Genomic DNA, 25,390 nt, shown 5'->3' with positions numbered 1-25,390 from the left:
TCTCTCTTTTGTATGTCCCAGGCACCTCTGAGGAGGTGGCTCCTCCCCTCCAGCAGAGCTTCATGATCCCCAAAAAGGAGATAAACATGGTTTCCGACATGGCCAAGTGGAAGCGCTCTCAGGTATGGGTCTGGGCTCAGGGCAAATTGGTAAGCGCTTATTGCATTCCAGTGGCAGCCAGGTCTGGTCTGGGAACAGCCACTGGGTAAAAGGGATTTGGGCAAGTAATGGGAAAGTATTTGATTTATGTTTTAAAGGAGAAGAGTCCCTGGCTGTTTGTAGGAAAATAACTTGACAATGAGGTGCAGAATCTGATAAAGGAGGGAGCCAGGGAGAGCCCAAAGGCTTGAGGGTGACCAGAAAATTATCCCTGTTCTATTCCAACAGGCTAGTCTAGAAACTGATAACTATTTTATCCTGCCTAGCCTGTACATCATGTCAAAACTGGATTTACACAGCATTGTTTGAACTCAGCTTGAACGTGGTCCAGCTGCGTGGCCCTCTAGTAGCAGCAGGCTGGGTTGGTTCCTGGGGCCTTCCCCACCTTATTGTACTGGAAAGGGCTTTAGAGCTGAGACCTTCAATTTCCTGGATAATATTTATTTATTGTATATGTGGAGCTGGCAGAACAGGCAGGTTCTCTGCCTTCTGCCTTTGAGGGATTGAGATGATGACCTGAACTTGTTCCTCCTGTTGGCCTCACCTTTTAGGAACAAATTCTTGCATAATGACTGATCTATGATGACTTAAAAGAAGCTTAAATTATAGCAAGGTCTCAAAAACTCATGGCTGCAGCTTCCTTTGTGAAATCTCCTGGGCTTAAGGACTCTCTCCTGATCAGGGTTTCTGTGCAAGAGAGTCCTAAGGAGGGACAGGTGACAGCATGCTAGTCAGGGGGATTTGAAGACTTAAGTTGCTGAGCTASTCTGGATATGATGCTTCAAAAGCAGCAAATTTAAAGGGGAGAGCAGAGAGGAACTTGGGCTGTCTCCCACTTCTCTGTTGTGTATGCACATGGGAGAAGAGTTGAAGGAAGAAGCAGGAGATAATGGTACAGGTCTGGGAGAAGCAGTGCAGAGCAGGATGTCCAGACAGGACTGAGACTCTGCAGAGCCTGGGAGTTTGAATTTGACCTGATAAGAGGGAGGCAGCTGGGGGAGGATATCAGGGGAAGTGTGAGCTTTCTTAAGATTCTTCTCTTTGTAGCTTCTTCACTGATGCAGAGTTCTTAGTGCGATCACTATCTCCTTGGAGGTCTGCAAAAAATAGTAACTTCACAGCAAGCCCTGGATCCTGGGTTTCCTCAGGGAATCAGTGCTGTGTGTTGGGAAGGGTTCCCTCTGTATGGGAGTGCTCCCATGCTGTACTGCTTGTCCAGACAAACTCGGTGTGGTCACTAACGCCCTGCTCTCTTGGGTGTGTTTGCAGGCATACGCAGATTACATGGGCTTCATCCTCACCCTGAATGAAGGTGTCAGGGGCAAGAAGCTGACCTGCGAATACAAAGTCTCAGAGGTAGGAGAAGGGTTGGATCCTCTTGTTTCTCCTTTTTTACTGCTTTTTCTGGACTCTACAGTGAATGTTTTCTAGGTGAGGAATGAATTGGCAGCTTATCTGGGAGCCAGGGAGAATAAATGCATTTGGGCTGCTCTTGGAGATGCAAGCATCAGCCTGCAATGCTTCCTGCAGGATGCAGAGGCTCTGTGCTTGCCTGCTGGATGGAAAATCAAGCAAGTTGTAAGTGGACAGAAGCTGAGAGTGAGGAGGAAGATGCAGAAAGAATGTGTTTTGACCCTGCTCTTACAGTTTGGCTTTGACCAGTGATGCCTTTTGAAGATGTGACCTACCAGCTGCAGCCAAAAGACTGAGACCTCTGTAGTATTCCAGCTTCTCCCACTGCCTTTCTGTGTGACCGTGGACAAGTCACCTATCTCCCTGTACCTGGGCTTCCTCATTGCTTAGACTGCGCTAACGGTGCTGATCTCCTAGGCCCATGCTTTAGTTGAGCTGTGCTGAGGTCTGACTTGACAGCATCAGTGGGTGCAAGCTCGAGGCAAGTCCTTGGCTGGGCCTGCCTTGCCGAGTGTGCTCAGAGTTACAGAGGTCTGAGGAGTGCGAAGGTGGAGTGTCAGGGCAGTAAGTTTAGCCTGTGGAGAAGGATTGCTTGTTCCAAGGCGTTTAGCAGAAATGGTCTTTTTTTCCCTTGCATTGGTGTGACTGCCACCTGGCCCTGTCTGGTGCCATGGCTGGTTTTAATGCCTATTTACCTTACCAGGTCTTAGTCAAAGGAGGCAGAGTCCCGTCAGCATGGCAGGATCGTTTGGAGAAAGAGCTGGGATACAGAGGGAAGTCAGAGGGGAAGAGCAGCCTTCCTCACTGGTGTTATTGCCTGGCCTCAGCTCTGTTTACTTCTTGAGGTCATCCTGAGCGTTGCAGTGATCTGCAGTGGACATGCTGGCTGCCAGCTTTGCTTCTGTGTTGCACGCTGAATTGTTCTGCCTTGTTCTGCATTGCAACAAGGAGATTCTTGGATGTCTCTTTGCTCTTCAAACTTATCGCTGTTGTGCAAGAAAGCTGGGAATGGTCTGTTCAAAGATGACTTGGACAGAATGGGAAGCAGACTGGGCCCTGCCTGTTTACAGCTTCCTTCTGGTGTGGAAGGGCAGCCTAGTGATCTTTAACCTAGTCATTTATGTTTGAAACAGGCATGTTAAGTCCAACCTTCCCTTCAAGGAGCAAGTGTGTGAATGAGAAAGTTGCTTATATTTCACAGGGGGGATCAGGTATAATGAATCCCTTTCTAATAGGCTTTCTGTCTACCTTTTGTTCCTTCAGTCCCCTAGAATTTGCTGGTCTGAGGTGCTTCCTTCAAATGCCACTCTTCTTTCAACTGTTTGTATTTCACCTTTGAGTTTTGTTTTTATCATTATCTCACTCGTTCACAGGCATTCAGAGATGGGTTCTAGGGAAACAAGGCATGAAAAAGGAGCAAAACAATGAAAAAAAAACCCCTCTTCCTCCAACTCCTTTGAGCTGTGGGCCATCACGGAGAAGCTGCATTAGGGCTGCGTCCATGCAGCAGATTCCTCTTGGAACAAATATRTTCCATCTGCGGTCCCGGTACAGGTGATGATCAGACTTGATCCTGACCGGTTGGGGAGTGGCAGCGAACGTGTCTCATACCCCTCGCACTGTGGAGAGCAGAAACCTGTGACTTGAGGCACAGGTGGAGCGTCCCCTGGGTCGCCTTGTTGATGAGGTTGCCTGTTCACAAGGGTTCGTTTGTAGATCAAACTGCTTATCTTTGCTTTTAAAGGCTCAGCCCCTTGTGGCCTCTGCTTGCATCTCTGCTCTGCTTTCTTCTCTTTTGCTGTACCTGCTGCTGATGTGCTTTTATGCCGTCCCATCTTCCTCCCTGATCAAATGCTGGAGACGCCTTCCCTCAGCAAATGACCTCCTGGAATCCTTTCTGCTGAATGCGCATCCTCTTTTTGTGACTTATTGGTGTTGCTTTGCCAAAGAAGAAAGAAAGTATGGTCTGCTCTGYTCTGAGAGAGCTGGCCTAATGGTTTCCAGAGCGGTGTGTGTCAATACCAAAGTGCCCAGTCAAGTGAGGGCTGGATTCTGTGGGGCTGAGCCCCTTCTGAGAATCGCTGAGCTTGCTCTGCTCTTAGTGAAAATGGACGAGTTGTTGGGGGCTGAGCTGGCTGCTCGGCTCTGGTTGGCTTATCAGGGAGCCATATTGCGCGGAGCTGGCTGGAGTCTGCCTGGAGGCATCTGACAAGTGGCGACAGCAGAGTTGTTGTTCAGGGCTCCAGCGTAGCCCCTACGTCTGGCCCAAAGTTGCGTGACTGATGGGCTGTGGCCTGCCTTCCCGTGCTGGAGGGAGCGCTGTCACACGGCGATCTGTGCAGCGACTGCGGGGCTGCAGCCTGGGCCGCGTCTTCTAAGCRCTGACTTTGATCCGAGGAGCAGTGCAGCAACGAGGAGGTTACGTTAGCCGTGCAAGGAACAGACCTTTCCTTTAAACAGCCTGCTTCCCAGAGGCACTGGGGGAAACTGGTTGTCCTTGTGGCTTGCTCTGGTTCCAGGAGGGAAGCAGCAAGCACCTGATTTCAGCAGCTCCCCACTCTGGCACAGGCTGAGGAGCCCAATGGGGCAGGCTTGGTCCCATCACCAGTGCTTGCTGGTGATGCCACCTCAGCACCTCTGTCTGCCTGGCCCCTGCTCTTAAGAGATGCTGACAGGTCTCTGCTCTGCAGGAGACTTTGTGGTTTGCCTTTGGGACTGGTGGCAGGCTCGGGGTCAAGGGGATGCAAAATCAGCACAACAGAAGAGCAAGGAGAGCGGGGGGGGCTGCCCTTGCTTTGATCACTGGAAAGGTAAAGCAAAAATAGAGCTTAAAAACCCAGCCAGGAAGACAGGGCTGCAGGGGTGCTGCTGCTTGTCTTCCCGTAAGCTCTGCTCTTCCCCTCCTGCTCGCTGGCTGGGGTCAGCCCTGGCTGCACAAGTTTCCTCTGCTGGACAATGGGAAGCTGCTTCTTTTAATAACCCCCTTTTCAAAGGGCCTTGAGCCCGAAACGAGCTGCATCTCTTTAATTATTCATTGGCATGGCTGAGCCAGCAGCTGGGTCCTGCTCTCCCGTGTTCAGCGGGGCTGGGCTTTTTAATCCCTTTAAAGCGAGCGAGCAGGGAAGGGGAGGTTCGACTCTCCCTCGCGCTCCCCAAGGCCTGCGGGCAGATCTGGGGAGGGGGAAGGAGGCAGCTCTTGCCAGCCATTTATCCAGGCGGTGCTGAGCGCTCGGTGAGAGGGGTTTGAAATATGGGAGCTGCTCGTAATGAGCTGCTGCTGCTGCTGGGGGATAAATCACCAGCGCAATTTAATTATTTAATACAACCCAGTGCTGGGGATGCTGTCGCTTAATTGGAGGGGAGCGCAATAGCCAGGCAGGGGTGGAGCTGACTCCAAACGTGACCCACTGCAGTGGGGAGATGCTGGGTTTGTGCAGCGTTTGGGGCAGCTGAAACAGAGGGGGTTGCGCTGCCTCACTCTGCCCAAATCCTGGGCGCCAGCTGGTTACTGATTCCAGCTTGCACCCTCACAAGGGCACCCAGTGCTTCTGGCCTGCTGTCTCTGTCGGCACACCTGCACTTGGGGTCTTCCGTGTTCCTGGCGTGCTCGAGCCCCAGCCTCTAGCCTGCTCCGCAGTCGGGTTGCCGAGGTCCCTCTGGGATGGGTGGATCCCTCCTCTGGCTGCTCCCTGCTCCCACTCTCTATTTTACCCTCACCATGTCCTCAGCTTCCAAGGAGCTGCTGTCTGTGCAGGAGGCTGAGCCTGCTATGAAACCCTTCCCCCCCACCCCGGGAGCAGAGGTGATGGGGAGCAATTCGAGGCCGGTTCAGCGGCAGCACGGCTCTGCCTTGCCTGTCTCTCCTCCCCCGCCCCCTTTAAGTGGTGCTTCAAGGGCTAGAAACTTGCTGGGCTCGGCTGTTTCCTCGTCCTCCCGGCAGGCAGCATGAAGAATTGAACCACAGCCCAGGAGACCAGCCGGCTTCACATGGTTGATGCCTCCAGCAAAGTCAAACCAGCCTCCGTTTCTGCTGTCCTTTTTGTCCCCTTTGTGGAGGAATCCCCTCTTGAGACAGTGGAGCCTACCTTGCCCAGGGCCTGGCCAGCTGCTGCAGCAGCTGGTGGCTCTCCAGCTCCTTCAAGTCAGGCGAGGAGAGTCCCAGATCCTCTGGCTGGCTCCACTGGTTGTCGACAGAGCTTCCTAAAACTGTTAGGAGCTGCTTTGAGTGCTGCCCCCGGTTTGGATGCTGATCTTGCCATGGTGCTGCCTCTCAGCATGTGGTGCTATAGCTGTTCCCCAGCTGTATGGACAAGGCATGGAGGAGGCCACATGCGTGGGCCAATCCTGGTAGTGACAGTACAGCTTGAGATGCTGTCCTGTGTGGCCTATTGCCCTCTGCACCTCTCTTCTTTTCCCTCATGGTCATGGCAGTGCCTCCTCCAGTCTCTGCCTCTCCTACATCCTACACAGGTTCCTCACTTTCTCCTTCTGGCACTGGGTGCGGGAAGGATAGCTTTGTTGTCTTGCTGTTTCCCTTGTCTTCCCATCAGCTTCATGCTCTTACTGGGGCATTTCCCAAGGTCCACGTACTTCTCATCTGTGCTCTGATGAGACCACTGGTGGGAAAACCAGGCTGTCTCTTCCTAGGGATGGGTTGTATGTTGTCTACATGTATTGACTAGGTGCCTTGTGCACTTGTGCTGTGACACTGGGTTGGAGCCCCCTTAGCAGTCTAGCTGGTACAAATTTGAAGCCACAGGAATCATGCTAAAAAGGTTGAATTGAGATTGGGCCCTGCTGTGTGAGGTGCCTTACAAACACTAAGACCATCTCTGTTAGTCCTGGCTCCTAAGGACTCAAGACACCTCAGGACAAAGATTAGAGGTCCTGAGAGGGGAAGTATACATGCAAGACCACATAACCAGCCACAGAGGAGGATAGACTATAAATGCTGTGCTGTATCCCATGGGATACATAGGACTGTAAAGATGCAGATCCTCAGTTTTGTGTTGGAGAGCCCTCAAACAGGTAGCACTTCTGCCCCTGCTTCTCTGTCCTGTATGTCCTACACCTAGGAGCTTGCTTTAGCTCTTCTGCCGGAGGTTTTAGAGTGTGGTGCTGTTGTAGCTCATGAAAGGCTGTGCGGGCTACTGGAGAGCCTGCCTCAGGCTGCATTTTGTATTGGGCTGATCTTCTGAGGGAGGGGAGATTTGGCCTGGCCCCCCTGCATTTCAGAGTGAGTTGACACGTCCCATTCCTGCTTTTCACCCTTGGGAAGAATGGTGTTGGCTTTAACAACTCCAGTCCAGGCCAATGATATCAGAGCCTGAGGGACTGCTCTGTTTTGTGTCACTGTGATCCCTCATCTTCTTTGTCTCCACAGCCCATTGAAAAGCTGGTGGCTCTTCTGAACACCCTCGACAGATGGATCGATGAAACTCCACCAGTGGATCAACCTTCTCGCTTTGGGAACAAAGCCTTCAGGACCTGGTATGCCAAACTAGACCAGGTGAGCATGTCTTTCATTCATACTATTAAGTACAGCTCCTGCGGAAAAGCAGTGTGTCCAGCAGTGGTAGCAGAATGGCTGCATCCCTCTGTGCTAGCCAGGCAGTCTACAGAGGAGTTGCAGTCTCCAATAAGCAGTGGAGTGATCCACCTCTTGATATGCATCACTTATTCCTGATCCGGTGCTGTCTTTACCTCTTATGAGAGCAGAGGCTCCATGTAAATGCTCTTGGCTGAGTCGCTCTGAATGTCATTCCAAGGAACTCCTTTGCTCTATAACTACTCACCGTGTCTGCTAGCTGATAGGTGACACAGAAGATCAGGAAGGTGGTGAAACTGCCTGACTTTCTTCAGCTCAGAGCACTTGCCCTGCACGGAGCTCTGGAGGTGGCAGAGGCAGAGTCCAGGCAGCAATGTGCTTGCAGGTGGTCTGCTGCTCTTTCATCCTTGAGATGACTCCGTGGGTAACTGGGCTGATGTGCCTGGATGCTGAAGTCTTTTTTTTTCTTTTTTTTTCCCCCGCCTGATGCTTACCCAGGCCACATGCAGCCTGCGAAGCTCTCCCCAAATCGCTCTGTGGAGGTGACTTCTTCAATAGGAGAGTCTATTCCTTTGCCGGGCTGGCCCTGGGTGCTGTAGGAGTGCACCAGTGCAGCTCCCCCTCTGCCTTGCTGTGCAACGCTTTGTGTGAGCAGAGGACAGCATGCTCTTGGGCACTGCAGCAGATCTGTGCTCACTCAGGGAGTCTTTTATGTCTTTCAGGAAGCAGAAAAGTTGGTGGCAACAGTGATCCCCAAGCATTTAGCTGATGCTGCACCAGAGGTAGCAGTGTACCTGAAGGAATCCGTGGGGAACTCCACCCGCATTGACTACGGCACAGGTACCCTGGCACACAGGCTGCCCAAGATCGGACTCCCTAGGGCAGCCACCCTTTGGAGCCTGGTGCTGGGTTTATTTAAATATACTATAGCCACTGCTTTTAGTGCCAACTTGGTACCGAGGCCAGAAGTTGCCCGCCTTCCTTCTTGGGCCTCCTAACCCTGTGTCCAGTGTGGGCTCTGACTGAATGGGGCCTGGAGAGAGCTGGGGTTAGGAACTGGGCTGTACTAGAGCTATGACACCCTTCTTGTGTCTCATCCAAGCACCTCAAAGTGGTTTAGAAGTGTGAATCAAGCTTTGCAAGCCATTCTGGGGTGAACTTTGGGAGCTGCTTTACCACATGCAGCAGTACTGCACAGCTGATCTGCAATAGGCAGTTGGTAGGGATGAAATGTAGTTGCATGAAATTGAACTAGAGTGGGAAACAAATTTGTGTTCAGTGGGAAGCAGCTTGAGTTCTGGTGTTTCCTAGGAGTGGCATCACTGCTTAAATAGAGACTTTAAAATCTGAATGCAGACACATTTTGCACCTAAGAAAATATGGAATTTCAGGCTGGGGTAACCATGTTGGCTTCAGTTAGACATAAATCCAGAATCGTTGGTGTGAAACCACATGGTTACTCCACGCTCTGCTCCTTCGTCTGGAGGGCAGGTGTGCTGAGAAGGGTGTCCCTGACAAAAGGCATGAGAGTGGGACACTGGGGGAGCAAGGAAACAAGACTTTGGAAATGGGTAAAAGGATGAAGTGCAGAGGCTGAGCAGTGCCTTGCCAGGAGAGCTACAGCTCGCTGGCACCAGGGGGAGATGTTGTCTTTGGAAAGGGACCTAGTGGCTGGGATTTTGTCAGCTCAGGGAATAAAATTCAGTCTTTCCTCCCCTCCCGTGTGTCCTGAGCCAGGGGCCCATGTCCTAGATCCCAGTGGCTAGACTGTCGGTGCAGTTTGTTCCTACACTGGCAGCTACATTTCTTTATAGAGTGAAGCTGCTTATCTTGTACTCTCCCTTGTTCTATGGTCCCTTCCACTGAAGGACATTGCTCTGTTTTTGCTGGTTGCCTTTTTCTCCTTGCTGTTGGCTGGAGGACAGAGCTGCAGAGCCCCAGTCACTGATCCCAGTACCTTCTGGGAGGGACTGTTCCCAGCACTGGCATGGCATCTGCATCCTTCTGACACAGAGGTCTTTCTGAAGCAGGAGGAAATCTGTTTACTTGCAGGTGTGAGGTTCTCTTGCATCCTCAGAGCAGACGGTTCTGCAGTGCTCCACTTCCCCTACTATGCTGATCTCCTGGGAAAGGCCCTGCCTTGCTCCCAGCACACCCAATGTTGGAGCTGCTTTTCCTCAAAAACTTTCTTCTTTCTTTCTCCAAGTTAATAGTGATCTTACAAACATCTAGAAGGCACTTTGGCTGGGTGTTGTGTGGGAATGAAATGTTGTCGGCTCAAGTCATTAATAGGCCGCACCTTAGGGACAGCTGGCTGGGGCTTTAGCCCTGGGAATGTGGCTGTTGTGATTTCTAAAGAGGCATTGTAGTGCCTACAGAAAGTTTGTCCCAGGGACCGGAAACACCTGTGTCATGTCTCTTCATCTTTTTTAACTTCAGGGCACGAAGCTGCATTTGCGGCCTTTCTCTGTTGCCTCTGCAAAATCGGTGTTCTCAGAGTGGATGACCAGATGGCCATTGTCTTTAAAGTGTTTAACAGGTGAGCTAATGGGAAGAGAAGGGCTGGAAGCTTCGGGTCGTTTGGGGGTCGGATCTGACAGGGTCCCCTTCCAGCTGTCCGAGATGTGTGAGATGTTACCACCTGTTCTGCACATCAGTCTCTTCCTGTAGTCTGGGCAGGCTGTGCGCCCTTTCTTCCCCCCGTCAGCACCCATTTGGAAGAAAGAAATTGTAAGAAGATCCTCTTCCTGGGATGTGATCTGGGAAAATCAAGATCCTTCTGCAAAGGTGTATGAGTAATAGAGAACACGAGTGCTGAAGAGCTTGCTGGCCTAGGGAAGAAGGGCAGAGTAAGAAAACTGTGTTTGAATATAAATGTAGACAATTTAAAATTAGGAAGCAGACGTACTTTTTAATGGAGCGTATCGTTACCCATTATGACTATATCTAAAGAGTCTGGTGGCACCTTGTCTGTTCGAGGCTGGTTGTCTTTTTGGAAAGTTTTTAGTTGAACACAAGTTAGCAAGCTCTGCAGAGGTATCTGGGTGAAGTTCTGTGGTTTGTGATAGACAGGAATGTCTGACCAGATGATCTAATGTCTCTTCAGGCATTAAAAAAAAAAAATCTATGAAACTGGCAGGCATCCACTGCTCCTTTAGATGTGTTTCCAACCCAGGAGGTGGAGTTGGTCGTGATGAAACCAGTGAAATGGGCATTTGGAGTCCAGAGATCTAATCCCAGATGTAGCATTGATTGGTGGCATGGAAATGATTTCCCTCAGTGTTTCTTTCTTGCATTAATTTTCCACCTGAAAAATGGAAGTAGCAGTTGCCATACAGTGGAAAGCTTTCTGAGCTCTTTTGGAAGTTATTGGAGGTATCAATATTCTCAGATAACAGTGGGAATGGGGAAGGATCTGCACCAACATAAGACACTGGATAATATAAGCCTCCGGCACTTGCTTTCTTAGAGAATTTGGTGCAAAAAATGACTTTAACCTGAATTGGGCTCTTCTGTTGGGTCAAAAAAATGGGCTTGGGGCCCTCTAAGAGTAGACCGTCTCTCTGTTTGGATCTCCCTCTTGTTCCATGGAGGGAAAAGCCTGGACCTGGTGTCCGTAGTCCAAAAGACTGCCTTGTCTTAACTCTTCTTTCTCCCTTTTGTTTCAGGTACCTAGAAGTGATGCGGAAACTTCAGAAGACCTACAGAATGGAACCTGCTGGCAGCCAGGGTGTGTGGGGCTTGGACGACTTCCAATTTCTACCCTTCATATGGGGCAGTTCCCAACTAATAGGTAATAATAAAAATTTTCTGGTGTCCCAGCCTGCCCTCTGTCCTATTGGTCTTGGTTGCAGGGGTGATGAGGCTTGCCACTAATTTTTAAATATAAATGTGTCCAGTTTATATATAATACAGTGGAAGAGTTTGCTTGGGGCTCAGAAATTTTGTTCTCTGCTTTCCAAATAAAGCTAGTTGCTTAGGTTGGAAGATGGAAGCTTACCTTGTACAGTACATCTGTTTTTATTGCAATGACTGCTAGTTTTTTTTTTAAAAATAGGAGAATAGTGTTTTTCTGCTAGAAAACACGCTTTCCACCCTGGTGAGTTTACCTGTTGCTCTCTTTGCAAAGGCATTGGAGTGGGAGCTGGGAGATGAGTTGGGAGGGAACAGGTCTGTGCTAACTTCTGAAAACCTCTGTTGGGAGGATCACGTCTCCTGTGGAAGGTGGGCAGGACAAGACCTGACTGCCTGAATTTGGTCTCAGAAGAGGGGGTGCTATACAGGTTACTTTCTATTTTCTTTTATTCTTTAGACCATCCAAATCTGGAGCCTCGGCACTTTGTTGATGAGAAGGTGGTAAATGAAAACCATAAGGACTTCATGTTCCTGGAGTGCATCCTCTTCATTACAGAGGTGAGGACTGGGAAGTTTGTCCCACAGGGAAGTTCTCTTGATTTTAGACACTTGGCTCTAGCTGTGGCTTTCTCTTCCTCCTTTGCTTGTTTGTTTGCTCTCATGGAAGTGTGTGGATGAGCTGTTGTTGCATGTCTGAGGTGCTGTTCTTGAATGAGTTGAACAGGGGTGTTGAGAGAAAAGTATAATTAAGCTAGATGGGCTGTGGATTGCTATTGAAGGGACCTCTAACAAGAGCAAGCAAATAACCTTGGATCATCATTTGGATCAGTGAGTGGGAACTCAGATGGAGAAGACTGGTGCCTGCRTGTGTGCTAGGAAGATAAAGCAGGAACTGCAAAATGGCTGTGCTTGCCAAGATAACCTCCCTTCCCTCCAGCCTTTTGGCCCTGCCTAGGAGTCCGTGAGCTTTCCCTTCCTTACGGCAGGCTCCCAAACCTCCACACAACTTGGTCTCCTCCGGATCTGACCAGACTCTGCCATAAAAGTTGCAAAAAATGTACATTTCTGTAAACTATTAAGAGGAGATGGTGCTGAAGTTAACCCAGCTGGCAGCGCCATCAGGACCATGTTTTTGCTCAAGGACTCTAGGGTCCCTGGGCAAGGGACTGGTGATATTTGGTGTGTTGCCAACCACAGGCAGTGTTTCTAAATGAGGGAGTTCACAGCTTCCTGCCCTCCGCTGCAGTGAATGACCTGACTGTTTTTACTGTCCCCATTGCTGTAAGATCTGGGCAGGGAGAGCAAGAACCACACGCTCTGTTCTGGTGAGGGATTTCTCGTCTCTGGCAAGAAGGAGTTGATGTGATGAATTTTGAAGGATAGAGTGCAGTTCTTCCTCTTTGTTCCGTTTGCTTTTTCCCTTCATCGCCTCCCTAAATTGGTGATGAGATGAGAAGGGAGGTTAAAGAATATATATTTAGCCTTCCATGTAGAAAACTTTCATAGGAGCCTTTGGCCCAAACCCCAGGAGGTGCTGAGTCAAGTCCTACTGAATTTGGTACAGTTTGTTGGTACCTAGCAGCTCATAGGATTTAACCCTTTACGCAGAGTTAAATTGTGCCATGGATAGTAAAGAGGCACTGGCTGAAGAGACAAAGATGAGGACAGGAAATCTGTTCTTGCTTCATCGTCACTGGAAGCAGGAGCAAAGATGCTCTAAGATTTATTTTAATTTGGGGCTGTGTAATATACTACAGCGTACTAACTCGAAAAATATAAATCTCATGACGTTTGTGGAAAATTCTGCAGAATACAGATGACACGTAAAGTTTAAAATCCACAGCAACACACTGCTTCTAGTCACTTTGCTTTTGCCTGCAGAAACTTCGCTTTTTGGTAGGCTTTTTTAATATGTGATTTCACTTCTCTTTCCGCCCATGTATTCATAAGTGATAGTGGAATCTAGTTCTTTAGCTGAGCTGCTCAGTGCCACCTGGTGGTAGGAAAACCTGCTCTTGGTCCCTCCTAGTGTGAGCTGCTACAGAATTGGAACAACCTGGATTATCCAGTGCAGGATATTTCCAACCTGTTTTCATGGGAATATGTCTCCTTTTTTTTTTTTTTTTAAAAAAAAAAAAGAGATTTTGCTTTCAAAATTTGATTTTTCTTTCTCAAATGCCAGGAAAGGTTGCTCTTGCCACTAGGGGGGGCTGAGACAGCCTCTAATGCCTGCTTTCTCTCCAAAATCAACAACAAAACAAACAAAATATCAGGGAAAAAAGATAGATGGGATTAAAGACTTTAATAAATTAAGAATTTTCTTCTGAGCTTTTCAGTTGGAAGCTCCTCTCCTTTAAAGGTGTTAATTAAACAGATAGCAAATACCACCACAGTTCCTGCACTGGGTCTAGTACACCTTACTGACACGAGAGCAGCTCTTGTTTCAGCAAGCTGCAGGCAAGGTGGGTTATTTTCTTTTAATTAAGAGAATATTCTCTTGAGCAGATATTTTTCTCAGCCTCCGGGTGACGTTTTGGGGATGTGAATATACAGTGTCGTGGTGTTTGCCACGTGTATGTTTAAACCTCAGACTCTTAAAGTAACAGCGAGACGAGGTCCGGTCTGAACCCACTAAAACATTCCCCTTAGAGCACCACCCTGCACCGCACGGAGACGCGGCAGCAAAGCTTACGTAAGCTGGCCTGCTGTTGGGAAATCTGTAAGGTGGTTTTAGACCTGAATGTTTGATTTATTTATTTATTTAGAATAAGATGAAGTTCACTGAGCTGGCTGGCATTTGGGCTGTTTCCCCCACCTCCCGGCACTGTGTTTTGCCCAAGCGTGCTCGGGGGCAGAAAGCAGGGTGCTTACGATAGTTGTAGATATAAGGATGAAGATGGTTTGGGACCACGTCAGCAGCGCCTGATGCAATAGGAGCTGTGAACGGAGCTGCCATGCTGGCAGTAACGGGAAGGTTGTGCGCGTTTGCATACTGTAAATGTAAAAGAGAGGTGCTGGGGTACGACCGGGTGGTCTCACTGGCTCCGCATGGAGCTGCGTGGTGGAGCAGCGAGAGCAGCCAGGCGCTCGCTCTGAGCAGCACCGTCTTTGAAGGGAAAAATGAGGACCCAACGCAGCCTGCCATTGAACCAACTGAAATCCAAGCCCCTTGGAAGCAACACCCTCCCGTCGGGATCCCCAGTGTTGGAACAATCCCCTCGATCCTGCAGGGCCGTTTCCCACACCCGCGCCGAGCCTGAGTGCTCCCGTGCCGGCCCCGCAGGATGCAGCGTGCCCGGAGGGGCCGCGGCCCGCCGGGGCTGCATGCGGAGGCGCGGGGCGGCCGGGGGCCGTGTTGCTTTAAGAGCCAAGGGCAGGCAGCAAGAATTTCAGTTTCAATCTGGCTTCTAAATTTGGAGGTTTGGGAAGGGAGGGCTCGGATTTCGGCTGGAAGGGAAGGAGCTGACAGGAAAGCACTGCCTCAGCCGTCCCCCTCCCCCAGTTACTGACAGAGGAACCATTTACAAAAGGCTGATTCTCTTGGGAACGGAGAGGCAGGAACGCAGCGTCTGTGAGTAATTTCCTGCTCAATATGGCTGCTCTGACTCACTCCATTCCCCTGGGGTCACTGCGGGACTGCAGCGCTCTCGCTGTCTCTCTCTCTCTCTCCAGCTTGCTCCTTTTCTCCCTCTTCTCCCGTTGTGGCTGGAACGAGCTAATTTTTCCCCTCTTTGCCCCGCTTCGCCTCCCTGCCCAGTTTGACCCAAGAGCAAAGGCTTCTCGCGCTGGGCGCCCGGCTCAGGAAGGCCGCGGGCACGGCCGGGCCAGGCGCTCGCGGAGCCCGAGCACTCAGCGGCTCGAGCGCGGGGCCGGCCGGCCTCCTCCGAGCGCTCCGGCGCCATCCGCTCCCGTCTGCCCCAGCTCAGGAGGGGCGAAAAAAGCAAAGGGCGGTGGCGGGGGCTGATCCGAGCTGCGCTCATGCGAAGGAGGGAAGGCACGGGCATGCCGGAGGAAGGCTCGCCGCTGAGGCGCTTGCAGCCAGGTCTCCCGCRCAGGGSAGATGTTTTGTACAAACCGCCTGGYGGCGAGTTCCGCAGCGCTCGAGCCTTGGCCGCGCGCTCTGGGGCCACGGCGCGGTGCCCCGTCGGCGCCTGTGTCCCCCCCACTCCCGCTCCCCTGCCACGCGCGCCCTTTAACTCCGGTGCCCGCCACCGCCGCATCCTTGGGCTTCGTAACGCGCCGGCTCTGTGGGATAATGTTATGCTTTGTGTATCTGTGCGTTTCATCTTGTGTCTGCAAGGAAAACACACCCCGCGGAGGGGAGCGGGAATGGCTTAGCGGCTCATCAGTCATTCCCCAGCTCGCAGGAGCTGCGGAGGGGAAGCGGGGCCTGGGCTGCGCTCTCCTTGCAGCTGCTCGGAGCGGGCAGATCCACCGAGCCGCTACCCACAATGCTGCAGCCCCGAGGTCAGCGGGTTCGAAACACGTTGTCCTCTGAGCAGCGTTTTCCCCCTCTTTTCCTCCTCTTCTGCTTTCTTTGTTGCAGACTGATGCCACGCAGACCTTGCAGAAGGGCAGCAGCAATTTCCCAAAGCGGATTCATCGGCTTTTCTTTCTTTCTAGCAGACAGAGATCTGGTTTTGAAGCTCTTTTCCCACCCTCGCTCTAGGCCTGTGCGCTGGTGGAGGGAAGGGGTTAGCTGTTCAAACCCCAGCCTGAGTCGAGACCGGGAGTCCAAGAGATTCCTGTCTCCCCACGCTCCTTTTTAGCGTAAGCTTCGGCCTTGTGGTTTCTGATGTCATGGGAAATTTGCTCAGTCGGAGTGGCTGCGTTATATTTCTTTTTCTCCCTGAGGGTCTGTTTTTGTTCATGGAGGAGAGGAGAGGCAGCTACCCAGGGAATCTACATGCAACTGTCCATGATTGCAGCTTCCCCCCCGCCCCCCACCGCTCTCCCTCCTCCAAGCCCTTCTCCCTGGGAGGAGAAAGGCTGGAGTTTAGGAAAAAAGAAAAGAAAAGAGGAAAAAAAAGAAAAAGAAAAAAAAGAAAGCAATGTTTGCCGCAAGCTGGCAACTTGGAGCTCTGGAGCCCCTTTGGAGAGCAGGACTTGAGCGTGACCCCCGTCCCCTCCGCCCCTGCCTCCCCCGCAGCCCTCCTCTGCTCGAGGCAGGTGCGGAGTGGGCTGCGGACACTGGAGCTGCTGCCAACCTGCGCTGCCCTCTGTATTCAGGGAAGGCAGCGGCGGCTGTCGCTGCTGCTTGTTGTTGATCTGAATGGGGAATGAGTCATTTTCTTGGAAAGCCCAGCAGCGCTGCACTGGGAGGTTTTTGGGTAGAATAGGAGCAGCACTGAGCCAAGCTCTACTGGGGGGAGAATGGGACTTACGTGGGGTTTTTTAATGCAGTCATTAAAAGGGAGGTGTGTAAAGGGAGATCTGATTAGAAGAAAAGTGTGGCAAGAAAAGGCTTAACATTGTCCGGGAGGGGGGGAGCTGAATTGCCACTACTTAATGTGATGTGGCTGCTGCAGGAGGCAGTGCGGAAGGACGGAGGGAGGGGACGGTGCAGTGAGGTGGTGGCTGCGTGGGTCACGGCGCCTGGTGGGAATGTTTGCTTGGAGAGACTGTGATCGTGAGTCACTGCCGGTGCGCAAACTTCCCGGCTGGCTGCGCTCCCTCAGCCCCTCTCTGGATCTCTTTCAGATGAAGACGGGCCCCTTCGCTGAGCACTCCAACCAGCTCTGGAACATCAGCGCCGTACCTTCCTGGTCAAAGGTGAACCAGGGCCTCATCCGCATGTACAAGGCAGAGGTGAGCGCCGTGGGCAGCCGGAGACTGAGTCAGTCTTGCCTGCTTGACTGCATGACTCCTCCCTTCCACTTCACTGCAGATCAGCTCTTCTGCTGCCTGCATGTCTGCTCCTTGGCCTAGGATCCCTTTCACAGCCAGTTGCTGGCCCTTGCTGAACATGGCTCGGGTGCCCTTGGCTTGCATCCCATGCAGGTGCTGCTGGCTGGAAGGAGTCTCCTGCCTGCCCTGTGTTTGCCCCAAAACTGGTCCTTGAACTGTCCCTTCCTTGCAGACATGACTTTGCCATCGCTTGTCTTTCCATTGTGAAAGTTGCAAGTGTCTGAATTAGGACTAATGTCTTGACATGTTTGTCTTTCTGGTCCCTGCACTGCCATTGCTCCAACTGGAGGCAAACTGGTTTAAAATCTCGTTGCTTGTTTCGAGAAACCCAGAGCAGCCCAAACACTTGCCATGGACCTCACCTTGCTGCGAGTCCTGTCTGCACAGCATGCTTGGCAGCCAGGGCCAAGGCTATCTTCCACAGCTTGGCCAGCCTCCATCCACCAGAGCTCTGCTGGCACTGCCCCAAAAGGCTTTCCTGGTGAACCCTGACCTGGGGAACTGGGCACTTTTGGCTGTCCCTTATCTCTCCTTCCTGCTAGAGCTAACCCTGAACTTGAGGAAGCAGGACAGGAACTGCCACATGTGGGCCTCCTGAGAGAGCTGGCTGAGAGGCGGCATCTCTTGCTGGGAAGGCCAGGGCCATACTAGCTCTGCAGGGAGATGCTGGCTGTGCTAGATGCCTCCGGAGGAGCAAGGACAGCACAGCTGGCCCTGGAGGCATGCCAGTCCCCCCRCGTAGGGCTTGAAAGAGTTAATCCTGTACCCTGTGGTCTCCGGTCAAGTCAGCCATGCTCCTATTGCTGGGCCAGAAGGCAGAGGCTTGGTGGGCAGCTCTGCTCCGGTCCAGCGCACAAAGGGGTTAACTGCGCCGAAGTGGCCTGCTCCCTCCCCCACCCCTTCCTCTGCACTTCAYATCCTGTGTTTAGGTTCCAGGCCACATACCTCTCTAATCTGCGAGGTGTCACTCCCAGGCCCGCCGGCTCCTTCCGCCCCCAGCTCAGCTTTCCTCCAGCAGCCTCCGAGGAGTGGAGCCGGGCTGGGGGTCGACCCCTGCGGCTCCTCAGCCGGGTGCCTCTGTGCTGCCCCTCCGGGTTTGCCCTGGCCCGGAGCTTTGTTGCTGGGGCCAGAGGTGCTTCCTGTTGGGAAACCCCAGGTTGGACGCTCTGGTATGGGAGCTGGGGGGTCTGGAGGGAAGACCGCAGCCCTGAGAGCACTGTTAAAGTCGAATATAGGTCCCCTAACCCCTAGAGCCTGAGCAAGGCCTGCTGCTGCCTCGACGTCCCTGCCTTGGTCATCTGTCTCCTTTGGACCGGTTCCTTCCTGTGCTGTTCAGGTGCTCCCGCCTTGTGCACCATGTACTCTGCAGGAGGTGATGCGCCCACAGTGCACTGTGCATGTCTGCTCACGCCTTGGGGTCACCACGTTCTGGCAGATCCACCTGGCCTGCTGGGGACGGCACAGCCCTGGGATCCACTAGAGAGGATTATAATATATGTTTCTTCTCCTGGGAGAAGCTCTGGCCATTTCTAGGTGCACCCAAGGCTCCAGCACTGACTGTGTGACATGGTCTTCTCTGGAGGCCTTGACCTCTTCTAGATAGCAGATGACATTCTGCGTGGAACTTCTGGATCTAGTACTGGTGGGTTTCTAGAAATATCTAGGGAAGTAGCTGTGTCTGGGGAAGAAGGCAAAAGCTGCTAGGAAGGACACTGATGTAGGCTAAGGGGTAGAAACTATTGAGTATAGTCAAAACTGCTGCGCGACTTTAAATTTAGCTTTTTGCTCAAAGAATGTGTGCAGATCTTAGAGGAATATTAGTCTCATTTCCTAAGTGTGTGGCTCTTGCACAGCAGAGTGCTCTCCTGACACTGCAGTGTGCCTCTGCGACTCTTGCTGAGGAGTCAGCACTGATTCCTCGTATTCGTTCTGGGAAGTCTCCCACTCCACAGCTGACTTGTGCTTCTTGCTAGCTTGGGAGAAGAGAGAAGTATGGAGATGGCAGCATGGCTGGGCAGAGCTTTTCATTATGGTGTGCTTGGTCGTGCAGTTTTGACCAACACATTTGCAACTAAAGGATCTTTTTGAATGATGTTTTGGGAAGGACCTGATGTTTGGGAATTGCTGAGGCTTCTTCCTTTGAAAACTGAATCCTTTTAGGGTGTCTCAGGCTAGGCATCCGCAGTTGCTCTTGAAAATCTTGTCTATTTGCTACTGGCTCCTGAAGCGAATTTCTGCCCGCTGTTCCCAGCTGTGTTGCCTTCGCCTTCTCAGTTTTTCTCCTATTAGCCACTGCCAACATTAGCAGAAGGTAAGTGAGCTAACAGCCCCCAACTGCTGACTTGGGTCTTTGTCCAGCTCAAGGCAGGCAGCTTCTGTTGACAGTGTTTGTGGCAGCAAAGAGATGGTAGACTTGTGTCTGTGGTGTTGCTTTTTGTCTGACTGGCTAGGGTGAGAACAAGATATTTTTTTTTTTTTTTCCTCCTCCCTGCCTGTGTCTCCACCCTCTAATCACTTGTTGCAATTAGATCAGATGAAATCAGACACCAGGATGGAGGCTCCGGCCAGTGATAATCCAGCTCCTTAACACTTCTGGGGGTAATTGAGAAGTGCCTGGGGGCCTGACAGTGCCAACAGTGACCAGGCTTGAGTGGAGCCAGCAGGGTAGAAGGATCAGTCAGTAGAAGCTGGCCAGAATAAATCAAATGTTTACTTGCAATCAGCTCTCACTTGGTAGAAGTGGGGCAGTTTCCAGGCTTGGTTTGTTTAAAAAGCAGTCTGGCCACTTTGTCTCTTCTCTGTCCCCTCTATGGGATGACTTTAAGCAGTCAACGCAAAGCCCAGGTGAGTCCATGTGATTGGGAGCTCTTGTCTGGATCCAGGCACTCCAGGTTGCTTGCTACAAGGTCTATGGATGGGCAGGAGATTGAAGACAATGTGTCTTCTGCTCTGTATGTTTATGAAATCTCAAATGTGTCTATTTATAATATAAATAAAATGGGTGAAGAAGAGTTCCCTTGGATGTGCAAGGGCTTTTCTTATTTTCGCCATCAAAGGCAAGTGAAGAAGTCGACAGAATGGAGTGTGGTTAAAGCAGCAGCCTTGATGTTTTCCCCTGAGCCTGCTTTTGAGTCTCCTGACCTTTCCTTCTCTGCTGCAGTCAGATGGGAAATTCTTTCCATTGTAACTAATCTAGTCCCAGTTCCATCTTTAAAGGCTGGTCTTGATGCATGAATCTAGCTCCCCAGTTGAGTCCCGAGCAAGCTTTCAGCACAATAGGGATGACAAGAAGAAAGAATAAGCCTGTTCCCTCCAAGCGCGTCAGCTTAGTGTGTCAGATGCATCAGTTTCACCTACAAGTGGGAGGAGGGTCCTGTTTCTTGGCACATCTAATAATCCAGTAATTTTGCTGGATATAGGAGGAGAAATTTCTCTGCTTGTCTTTTCTTGGGCCATCAATGTGTTTGCTGGAATGGATACCAGCTCTTCCCAGTGGTGGTAAAGATGTTTCATTAGGAGCCCAAACCAGTCCAGTCTTCCATGGGGCTTCTTGGAGCTAATTGGGATGCCATTTCTAGCTGTCAGTATCTCAGATTTATTTCTCCTTGTCCTTCCTTCTTTCATGCCACTATGTTCCAACACTGCATCCTCTTAGGGTTCCTCTAACAGTGGTTGTGCTGGGAGACGGTGGCTGTTCTGTCCTGTGCATTGGGAAGCTTTGAAGGTGATGTGCCCTAATGGTTGCAGGACTTGCTGCTTTTTGGTGCTCTGCCCTGGAGGTTTTCTGCATAGCTCTTATTTCCCAGGAATGGGTGCAGCCATGCTATACTTTCACCATCGCAAATTTGTTTTGGCTCCAGTGTGCTTGTAAGCAGTTCAGTTGTGCTGGAAGTTGCCTGACCTCTGGCTTGAACTGGAATATCACAGGCCTGGGCTTCTGAGCGCAAATCCCACTGCTTCCCCATGACGCCAGCACGCGGGCAAGCTGCCTGCCTCTGGCTGTGCCCTGCATTGGGGTAAAGGGCTGTCTGCAGCACACCAGGTCCTCCCCATCCCCAGAGCCAGTGTCTCAGCACTCGCTAGGGTCTCACCCCTGCAGCGGGTCCAGCTTGGCTCTGCGGAGGGTGCAAGGCCCTTCTTTGTGGAAGGGAGTGTTGTGGCTAATAGGTGGCTCTTGCCTCYCTTCAGTATGAAGGAATGGTGCTTTGAAAGAAGTGTCTGGAGGAACGGGCCGTGCATCTCATCTCTGGGGCCTGCCCGGGAGGGAGGCTGTTGGTTACAGGCAGAAGCTGGTGTGGCCCTGATGCCTTCCTGTGGCTGGGTCTGCAGCCAGTGGGTAACTGGAGGTGTCTACCCAGTGCAGCAGGGAGTCTGCCGTGTCTGGTCCCATCCTGCCTCTGAGCAGATGCTGCTTGTGCCAAGGACTTGCTGGGCTCCTTTTAATTGTTTTTCTTACAGGTAGCTGCTGTGCTTTGATTGCATGTGCTTCGTGTCTCCTCTAGAACAGGACTCCCATAAGCAGGTCCGTGCCCCAGCTGGGGCAGGGGAAAGGCTCTCCTCCTAAGACACAGGGCACTTGTGTTTCTGTTCTCCCCGTCATTCTGTGTTGTCTAGGGAAGCGGTGAGAAGGTGGCCACAATCTTGTTAGCTGTGCCTCCAGGGCCCTTGTAGATGAGTCCCCATTGCAGCACGGTGATGTGATCTACAACCCTTCTGCTTAGCACAAGGTCTCACAGCTAACGTGGGTGATGTTAGTGGGATGTAGATAATTGATTGACATAGGCATATTGCTGAAGTTTGTGTGGCTGGAGCTGAGCCTGGATAGGCTGTTCTAGGCTCTGTGTGGGTTTTGGGCAGTCTGAATCTGCAATGACTCAAAAAACAACTTGAAGGGCTGTGCCATGCATGTTCTGGTGAACTTTGATGTGATTATAGGCCACGGTCACTGGCCTTCCTGCCCTGGCAGAAAGGTGAGCAGGAGGGGATGTATGCTCAGAGGCTGGTTCTTCTGGCACAGACCCCTGTCTGAGCTGACACCCCTGGAGAAAGCAGCTCTGAGCTCAGCTACCTTGTAGTGGACATATGTGATTGATCTGTGGTCCATACTCCCTCTATCCTTACTCTGCAATGGGAGTGGGAATTTCAGGAGTGAAGGGTAGCTGCGAAGGCAGAATAGGTCTTACCACAGCAGCCAAATCAGTGGTGTTTCTTTACCAAAGACTTGAGAGTCTGGAAGGCAATTTGAGCAGTGCTTCATGGCTGCAAGATGGTGCCTCAAACCCAGAGCGTGGGCACCATCCTGGGGAAGGAGAGTCTTTTCCCAAGGGGGTTTCTGCCATTCTCAAGGGGTATGTAGGGTGAAGTTCTTCAAAGAGATCAGCTAAAGAAATGAGGAGTGGCTGACGTAAACATGCCTCCTCTGTTCATGCTCCAGGACTGAATTTCAGCAAGCGAAAGGCTCAGGCTCAAGGGAAGGGGATGGGGATGCAAAGTGTTCCTGGGCTGAAGAGCCTGATGGAAGCTAGTGGGGAGAGACATCAGCTTGATCCTGCATGCAAGCTGCTGCTCTGCCTAAAGCTGAGCTGAGCTGTCCTGTGCTCGCTGCCTCCTGACCCTGGAGGCAGGATGTAGCTCTGACTGTGTGTTTAAGGTGGAAATGTCTCCTGAATTCACCCCTCTTTATCTCCCCTCCTGCAGTGCTTGGAGAAGTTTCCTGTGATCCAGCACTTTAAGTTCGGCAGCCTGCTCCCCATCCAGCCTGTGACGTCCTAAGGAGGCCACGGGAGGAGTCAAGGCAGCGGAGGCGTAGCGCGGCGCTCTTCCTCCTCCCCTCACCCCCTCCTCATCACCTCGCCCGCCACACAGCCCATTCATTCCTGAACATCCTCATCGGCAACCACAGATCCAAAGCACTCGTTGGCCTTGCATGGGAGACGGGACCGAGAGCGGCTCCTCCTGCAAGTCCCCGCCATGGGGATCTCTCGCAAGCGACCAAGCCAGGGCTGTGCTTCTCTGCTCTGCCGCGGGCAGCAGGGCTGCTGTCTATGGATCTGGGCATGCAAACGGGGTTTGAGCAGGGGCTGCCTCGTGGAGAAGGCCCTCTGCTTTCCTTCCTGGGAGGAAGGGGGTGGGGAGGGGAGGAAGGCACATGTATATGTGTTGGGCAGCAGTAACTGCAATTTCCCGTCTGAATTTCACTGAAGTTTCCTGTTGCTGTTTGGTTTGGGAAACCACTGTGAGGGGTGAGGTGTGAGCCTGCACGTGTCTGTATGCAGCYGCCTTTGCTTGCACGGGGTGTGCTTAAAAGGGTAAAGGAAGTTGTAGGGAAGGTCTGTGGGTTGCTGGAAGCCCAGGGTGACATCTCTCCCTTATTCTGGGTAAGGAAAGCCATCTTCCTCCTCCCTCCATCTCTCCTGCAAGGTTCCCTGAGTCTTCCTTTCACACCACCACCTCTTCTCTAGGGTGAAGCTAGGAGCCTTGCGGGCTGTGGGGGTCTGAACTGGCTCCATAACCGGAGCCAAGGTCTCCAGAGGGTCCCAGCTCTGTGGGAACGGCTATGCAAAGACACAGCTTGAGCAGAGCCTGGTCGGGCTCCCTCCCTTCTGTAGTTAACGGGCACAAAACCTCACACGTTCCCACCCATTCATTGCTGTTTAGAGATCAGCTGGGTCCCACCTGCCCTCTGCACTGCCCTTTTCCTTCTCGGCGCTTTGCTGCCCTGCAACTGGGCTGGCCTCAATGGCACGAGGTGACTGTGGCTGCTACCGCTTGGTCATAAATTGTAGCGACAGCCCCGTAGCAAAGGGATTTTCCCATGAAGCAGCATGTTCCCCAGCACTTTTAGGGAGGCATCCCCAGAGCAGAGGCAGCATGGGATCAAGCATGCAGCTTTACGTATATTTATATAACTGTGCTAAAGCACATAAATAGCCCAGGAGAGCGATTTACACCTTGAGAAAGCTCTTTCCTTTCCTTATTGCCTGCTGGTGCTGCCGTGCTGGACCTCAGATGGAGGGACCACTCATCCAATGCCACCAGCAGCAGCATCCAGAAGGCAGGTGAATGAATGGGGACATGATCCAGACCGTGTTGATGCTATCACTAGGAGGGCAGAAGTGCTTGGTGGTGAGTTTGAGAGGAGCTGTTGTGTCCATGTGTCTGACCAAGGTGCTCTACAAGTTTCTGGCAGGAGGGGGGCTGTTTCCCCTTGGGGTTCCCATGCTGGGTGTGGAGGCAAGAGGGCTCAGGTCCGGTGTTTGCTGGGTGTTGGGGACAGCTGGGATCCTTTCCCTGGCATTGTCCCAGGCTGCAGAGAGGATGGTGGTGCTGCCTCCAGCCAGGCTGCTCAGCTTTTGCTGCTGCACTGCTTTACTGTTACTGTTTGGAAGAAAAAGCCTGTTTGCATTTCTTTTTTTTATGATTTTCTTGTTGCCAGACCTAACTGCTCCCTCTTATAAAAGGTTCTCTCAGATGCTCTAGGGAGGGAGAGCAAGAATCTAAATTAAGAGGCAGTGAAATGCAGGTGTCCATAGAGCTAAAGCAGAGCTTTCTAGCACTGCTACTGTCCTGTCTGCTCCATTGCTTGGCCCTGGGCTGTCTGTCATCTGTGTGGGACAGTGACAAGGATCTTTCTACCTACCTAAAGCAACTTTATAGAATTGCATTTTAAATGAAAGAGAAGGAGACTCAAGTYAACTCTTTACTCCTAAATCATTAATGGGATGTGTGTGTCAACTCAGCTTTCCAAATAAATCCACTCTGGGAGTGCTGCTGCTTTGCTTATTGGGACCTGAGGAGTCTGTTTCTGGTGGTGCAGTTCAGCAGCCACAACCTGGAGCAAGGAACTCAGGCTTTTCAATCTGTGTCCCCTCTCTCTGCTGGTGGCTTTTGCAAGTGCCACCAGGCTGTGAACAGCTGTACAGCATCTGGCCAGCACTGGATGAGCCAAAGCTTATGGTTTCTTAAAGCTGTCCAGGGGATTTGAACACGTCTCTCCCAGTAATTTTATGGAAATGGGGCTTCTGTGTAAAAAAGGTGGATGGAAATATTGACATCCACACTCTAGATCCTGGGAGGGACACCAAGAATGTGAAACAGAGCACCAAAAAAGGGTGGGGAGGTGTTTCCTTCCACTGCAGCTGCACCCAGGGGAGCACGTGTCCCTGGGCTTGGGACCTCCTGAGGAGGTGGGGAAGAGGCTCGTGGAACTCTATGTTTCTTGCTTGCCTGAGTCTGCACATTTATCCCATTAGGGATTTTTGGACCTTAAGCAGTTAATATTTGTTTGAATTGTATCATCCCACTTGGGATCTGCCCCCCGTAGCGTGGCAGTTGGCTGCTCATGTTCCTCCAACTCCCACTGGCGTCCACTGCTGGCCCATGGGGCTCTGCTCCTCTCCCAGTGGGTCTGCACATGTAGCAGCACCCAGGGCTGCTCGATGTCTAAAGCAGTGCTCCCCCACCTCCAACTTTGTGGTTTTAATTAAAATCTCTGTGTTTTGCACCGGT

General features: G+C 51.7%; 1 protein-coding gene across 2 annotated transcripts; it reads left to right on the top strand.

The window, feature by feature from the left end:
* PTPA (protein phosphatase 2 phosphatase activator) lies at positions 1–25,390 on the top strand. 2 transcript variants are annotated; one of them, XR_003252478.1, is made up of 9 exons: positions 1–122; positions 1,429–1,515; positions 6,956–7,081; positions 7,843–7,960; positions 9,560–9,659; positions 10,789–10,913; positions 11,433–11,533; positions 15,645–15,745; positions 16,676–16,758. XR_003252478.1 is itself a non-coding variant. In XM_026059665.1 (9 exons), the coding sequence occupies exons 1-9, from the start codon at positions 63–65 to the stop codon at positions 22,652–22,654; spliced, it is 900 nt and encodes a 299-aa protein (XP_025915450.1). In that variant the 5' UTR covers positions 1–62; the 3' UTR covers positions 22,655–25,390. The 2 variants fall into 2 exon arrangements, 1 of the variants encoding a protein (XP_025915450.1); XM_026059665.1 differs by lacking the exon at positions 15,645–15,745 and adding an exon at positions 22,580–25,390 and having other exon boundaries at positions 16,676–16,783.

This window comes from Apteryx rowi, unplaced genomic scaffold (genome assembly GCF_003343035.1).
Source record: "Apteryx rowi isolate R43461 unplaced genomic scaffold, aptRow1 scaffold_16, whole genome shotgun sequence".
NCBI lineage: Eukaryota > Metazoa > Chordata > Aves > Apterygiformes > Apterygidae > Apteryx > Apteryx rowi.
Note: the sequence above shows the minus strand (reverse complement) of the source record. Positions and strands in the feature narration are given on the sequence as shown.